The sequence below is a fragment of the Suncus etruscus genome, chromosome 3 (genome assembly GCF_024139225.1).
Source record: "Suncus etruscus isolate mSunEtr1 chromosome 3, mSunEtr1.pri.cur, whole genome shotgun sequence".
NCBI classification, from domain to species: Eukaryota; Metazoa; Chordata; class Mammalia; order Eulipotyphla; family Soricidae; genus Suncus; species Suncus etruscus.
The window spans coordinates 44,529,062-44,540,194 of NC_064850.1; the positions used below are offsets into that span (position 1 = coordinate 44,529,062).

At 42.2% G+C, this 11,133-nt stretch overlaps 1 protein-coding gene across 1 annotated transcript; it reads left to right on the forward strand.

Annotated features, from left to right (window-relative positions):
- LOC126004299 (complement decay-accelerating factor-like) lies at positions 1-10,127 on the forward strand. The gene is made up of 7 exons (XM_049770757.1): positions 1-94; positions 702-884; positions 2,211-2,402; positions 2,827-2,926; positions 4,892-4,977; positions 7,016-7,115; positions 9,992-10,127. The coding sequence occupies exons 1-7, from the start codon at positions 1-3 to the stop codon at positions 10,125-10,127; spliced, it is 891 nt and encodes a 296-aa protein (XP_049626714.1).
- Positions 10,128-11,133: the final 1,006 nt, after the last annotated feature.

Here is an 11,133-nt window from a genome sequence, read left to right on the forward strand (position 1 = left end):
ATGTGCCCTGCTGTGTGCATCCCTAGCCCTGTGCTGGGTGCCAGCACAGGTGCACTGCTGCTGCTGCTGCTACTGGGGCCTCTAGGAGCAAATGGTGAGGGGACAGGCTCCCCCCAGAGTTCTAGTACTCTGAGGTGGTGCAGTGTGTGGCGAGAGGAAAGTGTTCAGGATGCAGGGGGTCCAACAGGGGGACACCGTGTAGGGGTCCAGGGCAGAACAGGGGTCATCAGCAGGCCAGATCAGCTAATATGTCCACGCTCTGGTGCTTCTGAATTGCTAGGCTGGTGAAGGTAAAGATCCACCATGGCATGAGACCTAGAAACTGAGGTTGCTGGGACTGACCTGTCTAAGTTATGCTTAGATGGGCTGGGACTGACTCCTTTGTTACCTACTCAAATGGACTGGGACTGGCCCCTCTGCATCTGCTCAGATGGACCAGGATTGACCCCTCTGCTACTCACTCAGATAGGATGGGTCAGACTGACCCTTTGTTGCCCCACTCGAATGAGCTGGGACCCTAGACATAGGCCTGCTATTATGAGGTCAACCCTGAGTCTGGCTCCATCAGCCGCATCCTATGCCCTCTAGACCACACCTGGTTCAGACCTTCCTAGCTACCAGTGTTAGTGCAGAGCTTGGGGCCCCTCTCTGAATGCCCCCTGGGGATCTGGTAATCTTCAGCTGTGCCCTTTGCTCCCCAGGTGACTGTGGAATCCCCCCAGAGATGCCCAACTCACAGCACAACCTGAAGGGGGTGAACAGAAGTCCTGAGGGGACCATCGTGACCTATAAGTGTGACCCCGGCTTTGTGAAGTTGCCAGGCCTGCCTGACTCTCTACATTGTGAAAACGGCCAGTGGTCCCAGTTGCAAGTGTCCTGCAAGCGTAAGACCTGGCTGCCCAGAGCTACGGGAAGGGAGCGTGTCCTAACGAGGTTAATGGGTCCCTCTTTGGTGACTGTAATTGATAGTATTCTGGCTTTATTAAACCCCAGGGCCTCCCGTGTAGCACCTTACACTCCAGCTAATTGACGGTGCCACTTCTTAGAATAGGTCACGTCTTCATTAATGGTTTTTTCTACCTCTGGCTCCTGAGTTGCCTATAGAGAGAATAAACAGTCTGTGCAGGGCAGAGAGTGCTGTGTGGGGCCCTGGAACCCGGGATTGGGTGGGCCCTGGTTCACTTCAACTGGAACTCACCCAGGACACTGTAGGCACAGTCCAGTTCTCAGGAGCCTGGAACCTGCCTGCAGTTTCGGCCTTCTAAGGCTCCAGGCAGCCAAGCAAAGATCTGGGCTCCCCCTCCAGGGTGAGAGTTGAACCTGGGAACAAGATTTTGAGATCAGGTCAGGGCCAATGAGCTGAACCACAAAGCATGTCCATGTTTTAGCTGTTCTACCTGCAGAATGTCAGATTCCCCAGGTACCTGAACTATGAGGAGGGACACTCCAATGCGGGGGGTGGGGGTGGGGGCAGGACCTCAGAAGTTGACCTCCTCCCTGAGGCCAGCAGTCTTTGAGCTGAGATCTGGCCCATCTCTGCTGCCCCTGACTGACTGAGCAGTGTCATGGTGCCATTGGCTGGTCTGCTTGATTTTGGAGTCACGGGCTCACCTGGTTACATGAGTAAAAGGCTTAGCAGTATCGATGATTGTTGGCTGTGACTAACTGGGATGCAGTGTCTGGGGTGCTTGTGTGATCATAAAATGCTGTTGTCTGTGCTGGGGGTACCTGGTACCATCCTGGCAGTTGCAATGGAGTGGTTTTCTGAGCAAACCCAAGGAGTTTGTGCCATGTGCCCACCACATTGGCCTCCAGCAATCAGGGCAAGAGAGCCAATGTGTGACATTCTCATGTACCACTGACCCGCTAATGTAGACCAGCTAATTTCCTGGTTGTACAAGTACTGACAGTTGGGGGTGGAGCAATAGTAAAGTGGAGAGGGTGCTGCATAATGCCAACTAGAGTTCCATCCTGAACACCCCACATGGTCCCAAAGCCCTGCCAGGAATGACCTCTGAGCACAGCCAGGGTAATATCAGAGCAGTTCCTAGTGTGGCTCCAAAAGAATGAAACAAACCAATAGACAGAAAAGTAACAAAACAAAACAAAACAAAAAACCTGGGAGAATCTAATGCTCAGATAAGTCCAGGCTGTAATACCGAGTTGATCAAAATACGTTAATATGACTTTTTCCTTATTGCCACATGTAGGCAGCTGTAATGTTCCTACAAGACTACTTTTTGCAGCTCTCCAAAAGCCTTATAATAGCCTGAATTACTTCCCAGCGGGCACCATTGTGGAATATGAATGCCGGCCAGGCTTCTATAGGATTGAATCTCTCTCCAGGAAACTCATTTGCCTCCAGAATTTTACGTGGTCCAAAGCAGAAGAATTCTGTAAAAGTAAGGATGGTTTTGATGACTTTAAGTTATCTCTTTCTGGGTGCTGGGGTCTCACCATGGAGGTAGACATGCTGTACCAGAACAGTCCTTAATCAAGTCTTGAAGAATTGCATCTCTCCTCATGTTAAACTCCTTGTGTGCACAGTAATTTAAATGATTCTTGAAAGATTGATAGTATTTTTATCCTTAATTAGGTACATTTCTGTTAACTTGGAACATTCATCGATTTACAGATTTTACCTTTAATTTCTTTGAAACATAAACTTAAGTAAGCCTATATTCTGAGTATATGCTTTCTTATTGTATTTAAAATGTCATGAAATGAAAGTCTGATGTCTAAGATTAAAAAATAAAGCTCAGACACAATATTGGCTCAGAGGTGCCAGATAATGAAGTGAAAAGGTCCATTGGTGTTCTCTTTAAGGAGAGTCATGTCCGGACCCTGGAGAAATAAAAAACGGTGATGTCCGAGTAACAACTGACATTCTATATGGTTCATTCATCACCTTCTCATGCAATGCAGGGTAAGTCTGGCAGAAAAGTCACCAAATAGTTAAGATTGAGTTTGGAAGTTCTTAGATTCGTAGCTCATGTAAAACAACCTTGTTCTCAAAGATCCTTCTTGATTCAGCACAGTTCCAATGTCTAAATGGGGCAAGATAGAAAGATAGAACCAGGTTCTCCAGCTGCTCAAATCACTACAGGTGTGATTTATTAGAAAATTCTGGATGTGATTAGTCATGGGAAACTTGTGATATGCAGCTGATACTTATAGAAATAAAATACTTCAAGTAAGTAATCTAAAACTTTCATTTTCTTAAAGCAAGAGTTTGTGTTTTTTCGCCCATATGTACACTGTCTATTATTAAATACAGTTGAAAGGATGTGTCACTTGATAAAAGATGGTGGGAACTGACCATTGGAGGGGCAGAATTTGGGGGTGTTGAGTGATAGCTGGTTGTGCTCAGGGAGTACTCCTGGTTCTCTAATCATTAATCACACTTGTTTGTGTGGCGCAAGACATTGAACACGGGTTGGCCATGTGCAAGATGTGTATCCACTATATCTTCTCCATGGCTCTTAAATACATGTATTATACACAAGGTCTCTACTAATTGGAATTTTAGAATGAAGAAAATGAAATATTAAAAATATTTATCTCTTAATTATGTTTAAAACATTTTTACTATTTTCAACTATATGCTCTCACTAATAAAGATGCCTTGTGTATCTTCAATATTGAATAGCATTTATTTTAGAAGCCTTTCTAGATAGTTACAATATTTGCTAATGAAAATTTTAGAATATTGGTGATGTGGAGAGAAGGGAACTCTCATTCTTGCTGGTGAAAATGCTTTCTAGTCCAGCCTTTATGGGAAGCAATATGAATATTTCTTAAGAAACTGGAAATTGAGCTCCCATATGATCCAGCTATATCACTTCTAGGGATACACCCTAAGAACACAAAAACACAATAAAAATGCCTTCTGGACATCTATATTCATTGAAGCACTATTTATAATAGCCAGAATCTGGAAACAACCCAGATGCCCGACAACAGATGAGTGGCTAAAGAAACCATGATCCATATACACATTGGAATACTATACAGCCCTCAGGAAAATAGAAGTCATGATATTTTCCTGTACATGAATGAACATGGAAACTATTATGCTGAGTGAAATAAGTCAGAGGGAGAGATAGACACAGAATAGTCTCACTCATCTTGGGATTTATGAAAAATAAAAGACTATTGTAATAATACTCAGAGACAATAGAGATGAGGGCTGGAAGGACTGGCCCACGGTATGAAGCTTATCATGAAGAGTGGTGAGTTCAGTTAGAGAAATAACTACACTGACAACTATAATGACAATGGTAGTGAGTGAGAGAAGTATTGTACCTGTGTCAAAAACAAGTAGGGAGCGTGGGAGGATGGGGATGGAAATATTAGTGGTGGGAAAGTTGCACTAGTGAAGGGCGGTGTTCTTTTTTTTTTTTTTTTATAACTGAAACCCAACTACAAACATGTTTGTAATCATGGTGCTTAAATAAAGATATTAAAAAAATCTTTAAAAAATTTAGAATATATTGGGCCCGGAGAGATAGCACAGCGGCGTTTGTCTTGCAAGCAGCTGATCCAGGACCAAAGGTGGTTGGTTCGAATCCCGGTGTCCCATATGGTCCCCCGTGCCTGCCAGGAGCTATTTCTGAGCAGACAGCCAGGAGTAACCCCTGAGCACTGCCGGGTGTGGCCCCCCTCAAAAAACCAAAAAAAATATTTAGAATATTTATTGATGCAACATTGGTTTATGGTGTCACCTTTAAAATACAATACTTCCTTGAAAGTGCAGATGAAATTTCTATACCAGTAAACTATTGTCTGTCTCCATCTACTGGCACTGTTTATTGAAGATACTTTACTGGACAACTGACAGGAAGTGAAATATCTGTGAACTGACATGATTCTTCTTCCCTGGTTGTTCTAGGTACAGATTAGTTGGGGAAGAGTCTAGCTATTGTATCGTGATAAAAGGCAAAGTTGGGTGGAGTGACCCCTTGCCAGAATGCAAAGGTAAGACAGAAGCATTCAAACCAGCAGCCAGGCAGGCTGCATCATCCCTGTGGGTCCCTCAGCTGTTTTGAGCATTTTTGGCTGCTTCTGAGGCTCTTCCTGTGACTGGTCTTTGCTCACATGGTCTTTTTCTCACACAGCCTTTGTAGCCATGGTCCTGGATAAGGCACTGGAGCTAAAATGCTGGGAGTGTACATGGCCCTTACCTGATTGTTTCTTGACATCAGATGAGAGGAAAGCTTCCTCCATATCATTATCATTCTCGGGTGAAATCAGCTGATCAGAGATGGGTCTTGTGCCCCTGTTGAGAAACCAGAGCTGCATGTATGACCTCAGACCCTTTCTCTTGCCAGGATTCTGCTTCCCGAAAAGGCTGAGGGGCATGAGCTGAGCAGATCACCCACAGTAACCAGCTGATCTCTCTCCTTACAGAGGAACAGACACAATGGCATTTTCCTTTAGGGTTTGCTTAGGGCATAGTGTGCAAGAATGATCCACTGTGAGCACATGAGTGTCCACAAGAGACAGGCTGTCCTGAGAGCTGGGAACTGGGGAGGTTGCTCCATCTCTGACCATACTACTGTTTCCTCTTGTTGGATAGGTTGACACATTCAATGCTGTACAATGTGAAGAATATGAATGACTGTCGTTCCTTTATGTGATGGGCTGGCCATGAGCATTGCTAGGAGTAGATATCAATCTGAGGGATGGAGAGAGGGAGAATGGGAGGTTGGAAAAATAGAAAGAAGGAAGGGAGGATGGAATGAGGAATTGAAGAAAAAAAGGATGAAAGGATGAAAGTAAGGAAGAAAAGAAGGAAGGAATGAATAAAAGAGGAAGGAAGAAAAGAAGGAAAGAGAAAAATGTGTAAGAAATATCAAGCCAGAACCTCAAAGTTAGTTGCCTTGTACAACATTCTGTTCCCTTAGTACCTCCAGGAGTCACTCCTGAGCACAGAACTGAGAAATAGCTCTTGAATACACTGGGTATAACCCTAAAACCAAAAAGCAAAAAGATACCAATTATATGTTTGATACTTGAGTGTCTAGTAACAGTGTTTTTATTCTGTACACATTTTTATAACTAATTTCATTTTTTTTTTGGGCCACACCCGGTGGTGCTCAGGGGTTACTCCTGGCTGTCTGCTCAGAAATAGCTCCTGGCAGGCATGGGGGAACCATATGGGACACCGGGATTCGAACCAACCACCTTTGGTCCTGGATCGGCTGCTTGCAAGGCAAACGCCGCTGTGCTATCTCTCCGGGCCCACTAATTTCATTTTTAAAACTTTGAATTTCCACTAGGAACACAAAGTTCTAATTAAGGTTCCTGTGTATATTCTTTGTGTGTGTGTGTGTGTGTGTGTGTGTGTGTGTGTGTGTGTTTGGGTCACACCTGGCAACACTCAGGAGTTCCTGGCTCTATGCTCAGAAATCACTCCTGGCAGGCTCAGGGGACCATATGGGATGCCAGGATTCAAACCAATGACCTTCTGCATGCAAGGCAAATGCCTTACCTCCATGCTATCTCTCCAACCCCCTTGTATATATTCTTAACTTATTTATTACATTAATATTCAAGTTAAATTGCATGTAGGGATTGCAATGTTTAGGCAGCACATGTTTTATTTTTCATGTTGAGTAGACTGATATTTTTAGATTAAAAGAGGGTGAACAATTGTGTATGATAAGGATGGCATGGAATCTTTGTTTTCATTCACAATAAATTAATGTATACACATTAATTTAAATAATTCTTGAAAGAATGACAATTTTGTTTTGTTTTGCTTTATTTTAGACCTACACTTAGCAATGCTCAAGGCTCACTTCTAGCTTTGAACTCAGGAATCACTCCTGGCAGTGATAGGAAGACCATATTGAATGCCAGAGGTTGAAGCCAGGTGGCTGCATGCAAAGCAAAAGCTCTTTTGCTCTGGCAAAAGAGTATTTTCATCGCTAATTAGATCAACATCTTTTGCCTAGATAAGTTAGAGGTGCCTGATCATTAAGTGAAAAATTTCATTTGTATTTCCTTCTAGAAAAGTCCTGTCCTGATCCTGGAGAAATAAAAAATGGTCACGTCAATGTAACACATGGCATGCTGTTTGGTGCAAATATCACTTTCTCATGCAGTAAAGGGTAAGTATGGCATCCTCAGCACTGTAAAGATCAAGTGGACAAATAGTTCAGATTGAGGATGGAAGTTCTCAGATTTGTAACATGCTAGTAGTAATGAAACAGCCTCCATTCTCAAAGCTCTGTCTTGACTCAGCACAGTTCCAATGACTCAAATGGGGTAAGACAAAAAGAAGAACAAGATTCTCCAACTGCTTTAATCACTTCAGATGTTATTTATTAGAAAATTTTGGATGTGATTAGTCATGGGAAACTTGTGATGTGCATCTAATATTTGCAAAATTGAAATTCTTCAAGTAAGAAATCTGAAACCATCATTTGCCTAAAGGGTTTGTGAGAATTACAGTACAGAACAGACTCACCAGTGAACCTCCAGGCCACATCCCATGAAGATAGGTTCATGGTTGGTACCAAACTTCACATGGAAGTCAGAAATTTACTCCATGTTTCTGAAGTGGCTGAACAATAATCTCACGTCCTCCATAAAGCTTCCTCAAATATCTCCATGGCAATGAGGAAGGCACCAACTAAGAGGAAAAGCTACACCTCCAGATTAAAAAATGAGCCATAATAAAGAATCCAGAATCCCAGCATGGGTAATGGGCAAGGATTATTCCTTAGGAATTTATTAGTAATAGCCACCTATATATCTCTCTTAAAAGGGCTTTACAATGAAAATTCTTAGGATCTTTAATGAACTCAAAGAAAACATGAAATAAATAGCTTCTCCCTCACCCCCAAATATAAACCTCACAAAGATGTGAAAAATTAGATACTGCAAACAGTAATGTCAGAATTGAAAAACTGGGTAGGTAAAATGAAAAACTCACTGGAAGGCTTCACTAGCAAAGTAACTAACAGTGCTGAAGATAGAATCAGTGAACTTGCAAATCAGGTCTCAAAAACCTCCAGGTCACAGGAAAAGATGGAAAGAAGCCTAAAACAATAAGATGATGAGAGAACTTTGGATTAATTTAAGAGGAACAACATAGAAATCATGGGGTTTGTCATTGTGTCTAGGATGTGTCTTGGGGTGTCTTTTTTCGGATCTCTTTTATCTGGTACTCTTCAGGAATGCATGATTTGGTTGCATGCACTCTTTATTCTGGGAGTTTCTCTGCAATGATTTCCTTGACCATTGATTCTTCCTGGGAGTTTTCTACCTGGGCCTCTGGGACGCCAATGATTTTTATGTTATTTCTATTGAGTTCATCAAAGACTTTTATTTTCATTTGTTTACATTCTTTGAGGATTTTTTCCACTGTCTGATCATTTTTTCAGTCTCTTCCATTCTCTTTTGTTGTATAAAGTTATTATGTATCTCATCTTCCAGGTCACTGATTTAGTCCTCAGCTGCCATTACTCTGTTGAAGAGACTTTCCAGTGAGGTTTTCATTTCACTTACCAAGTTTTTCAGTCTTGTTATCTCAAATTCTAGTTTTCTGATTTTTATTGTCATATCCTCTTGATTCTTATTCATGTTCTGTTTCGCTCAATCTATGCTTTCTTTGAGTTCTATGAACATCCTTTATATCTCTTCTCTAAAATCCTTATTCGAGAGGCTATATAGATGGTTGACTTTTTTTAATTTGATAATATCTTTATTTAAGCACCATGATTACAAACATGTTTGTAGTTGGGAATCAGTCATAAAAAGAAAATCTTCACCAGTACAACATTCCCACCACCATCTCCATCCTCCCCCACCCTTGCTGTATTCGGGACAGGCATTCTACTTCTCACACTCATTAACATTGTCATGATAGTAGTTAGTGTAGTTATTTCTCTCACTGTACTCATCACTCTTTGTGGGGTGCTTCATATAGTGAGCCAGTCCTTCCAGCTCTCTTCTCTATTGTCTCTGGGTATTATTACAATAATGTCTCTTACATTATTACAATAATGTCTCTTATTTTTCCTAAAACCCATAGATGAGTGAGACTAAGATGTTTTTCTCTCCCCTCTGACTTATTTCATTCAGCATAATAGTTTCCATGTCCATCCATGTATAGGAAAATTTCATGACTTCATCTCTCCTGACAGCTGCATAATATTGCATTGTGTATATGTACCACTGTTTCTTTCTTTCCTTCTTCTTCTTCTTCTTCTTCTTCTTCTTCTTCTTCTTCTTCTTCTTCTTCTTCTTCTTCTTCTTCTTCTTCTTCTTCTTCTTCTTCTTCTTCTTCTTCTTCTTCTTCTTCTTCTTCTTCTTCTTCTTCTTCTTCTTCTTCTTCTTCTTCTTCTTCTTCTTCTTCTTCTTCTTTTTTGGTTTTTGGGCCACACCCGGCAGTGCTCAGGGATTACTCCTGGCTGTCTGCTCAGAAATAGCTCCTGGCAGGCACGGTGGACCATATGGGACACCAGGATTCGAACCAACCACATTTGGTCCTGGATCGGCTGCTTGCTGTGCTATCTCTTCGGCCCTGTTTCTTTCTTTCTTTTCTTTTCTTTTTTTTGGCCACACCTGGTGACACTCAGGGGTTACTACTGGCTCTGTGCTCAGAAATCACTCCTGGTTTGGGGGACTATATGGGATGCTGGGGGATTGAACTACAGTCCATCCTAGGTCAGCCGTGTGCAAGGCAAACACTCTACTGCTGCACTATCCCTCCAACCCCATGTACCACAGTTTCTTTAGCCACTCATCTGTTGTTGCGCACCTGGATTAATTCCAGATTCTGACTAAATAGCACTGCAATGAATACAGGTGTAGTTGCACTTTTTGGGTCACTGGAGCTGCCATCTTCATTCTTTATGCATGGTGTTGGCCTGCATTGTTTCCCTATGTTGAGTCTGTAATGTGATGTTTTCTGCATGTCGTGCTAGGGTTCATTGAATAGGAAATTTGTGGCTGCAGAGTGAAGTGGACCTTCTTGTAGGGTTGGCAGCAGAGGCTTGAGAGGCAGTCCAGGTTCCACCCTTTTTGAGAGGTTCCAGTTCACCTCCAATCATGTGGATTCCACAGAAGCTTCTGGCCAAAACCTACAGTTGCGAATTCAGGTAGCAGCAGCTTGAGAGGCTGTTGGCTACGATTAAGTTCCACCCTCTTGGGCAGTGCCAGTTCACCTCCAATCATGTGGTTTCTGCAGATGCTTGTAGGCAGGGTTGGCCCCAAAACCCACAGTTGTGGGTTCAGGCAGCAGCAGCTTGGAAGTTGGTATATGTGGTCAAGCTCCAGGATATTTCATTTTTTTCAAAGAAATTAAAAAAAATCATACACAGAATGGAAAAAACGTATCACTCAATGTTCATATGATAAGAGGTTACTATCTAAGATATATAAGGTAATTACAGAGATGAACAAGAAAAAATTATTCATCCCATGAAAAATGGGGAGAAGAGATGAACAAAAACTTTTTCAAAGAAGAAATACAGATAAAAATAAGATACAGGGGGGCTGGAGAGATAGCAAGGAGGTAGGGCATTTGCCTTGCATGCTGAAGGACGGTGGTTCAAATGCCGGCATCCCATATGGTCCCCTGAGTCTGCCAGGAACAATTTCTGAGTGTAAAGCCAGGAGTAACCCCTGAGCACTGCCGGGTGTGACCCCCTCAAAAGAAAAGAAAAGAAAAGAAGACACAGGAAAAAGTGTTCCACATCATTAATTACTAGGGAGATGCAATCAAAACAACGAGATATCTTATACCACAGAGACTGGCACACATCAAAAAAGAACAAGAGCAATAATGAGTAGTGGCATGGATATAGAAAGAAAGAAGCTCTCATTGACTGCTTTAGAAATATTAACCTACTCAGACTTTTGGAAAAACAATATGGACTCCCCCACCAATAGAAATTCAACTTCATAGACCCTGAAATACCACTCCTCAGAATATACTCTAGGAGCTCATTGCAGAAAAGTTATCTGCATTTCTACAGCACTGTTCACAATAGCTATTTCTATAAACAAACCAAGTGTCCGAGAACGAATGAGTGGATACAGAAACTATGGTACATCTAAACAGCTTTTAGGAAAAGTGAAGCCATGAAACTTGCTTATATATGAAAGGATATGCAGAGT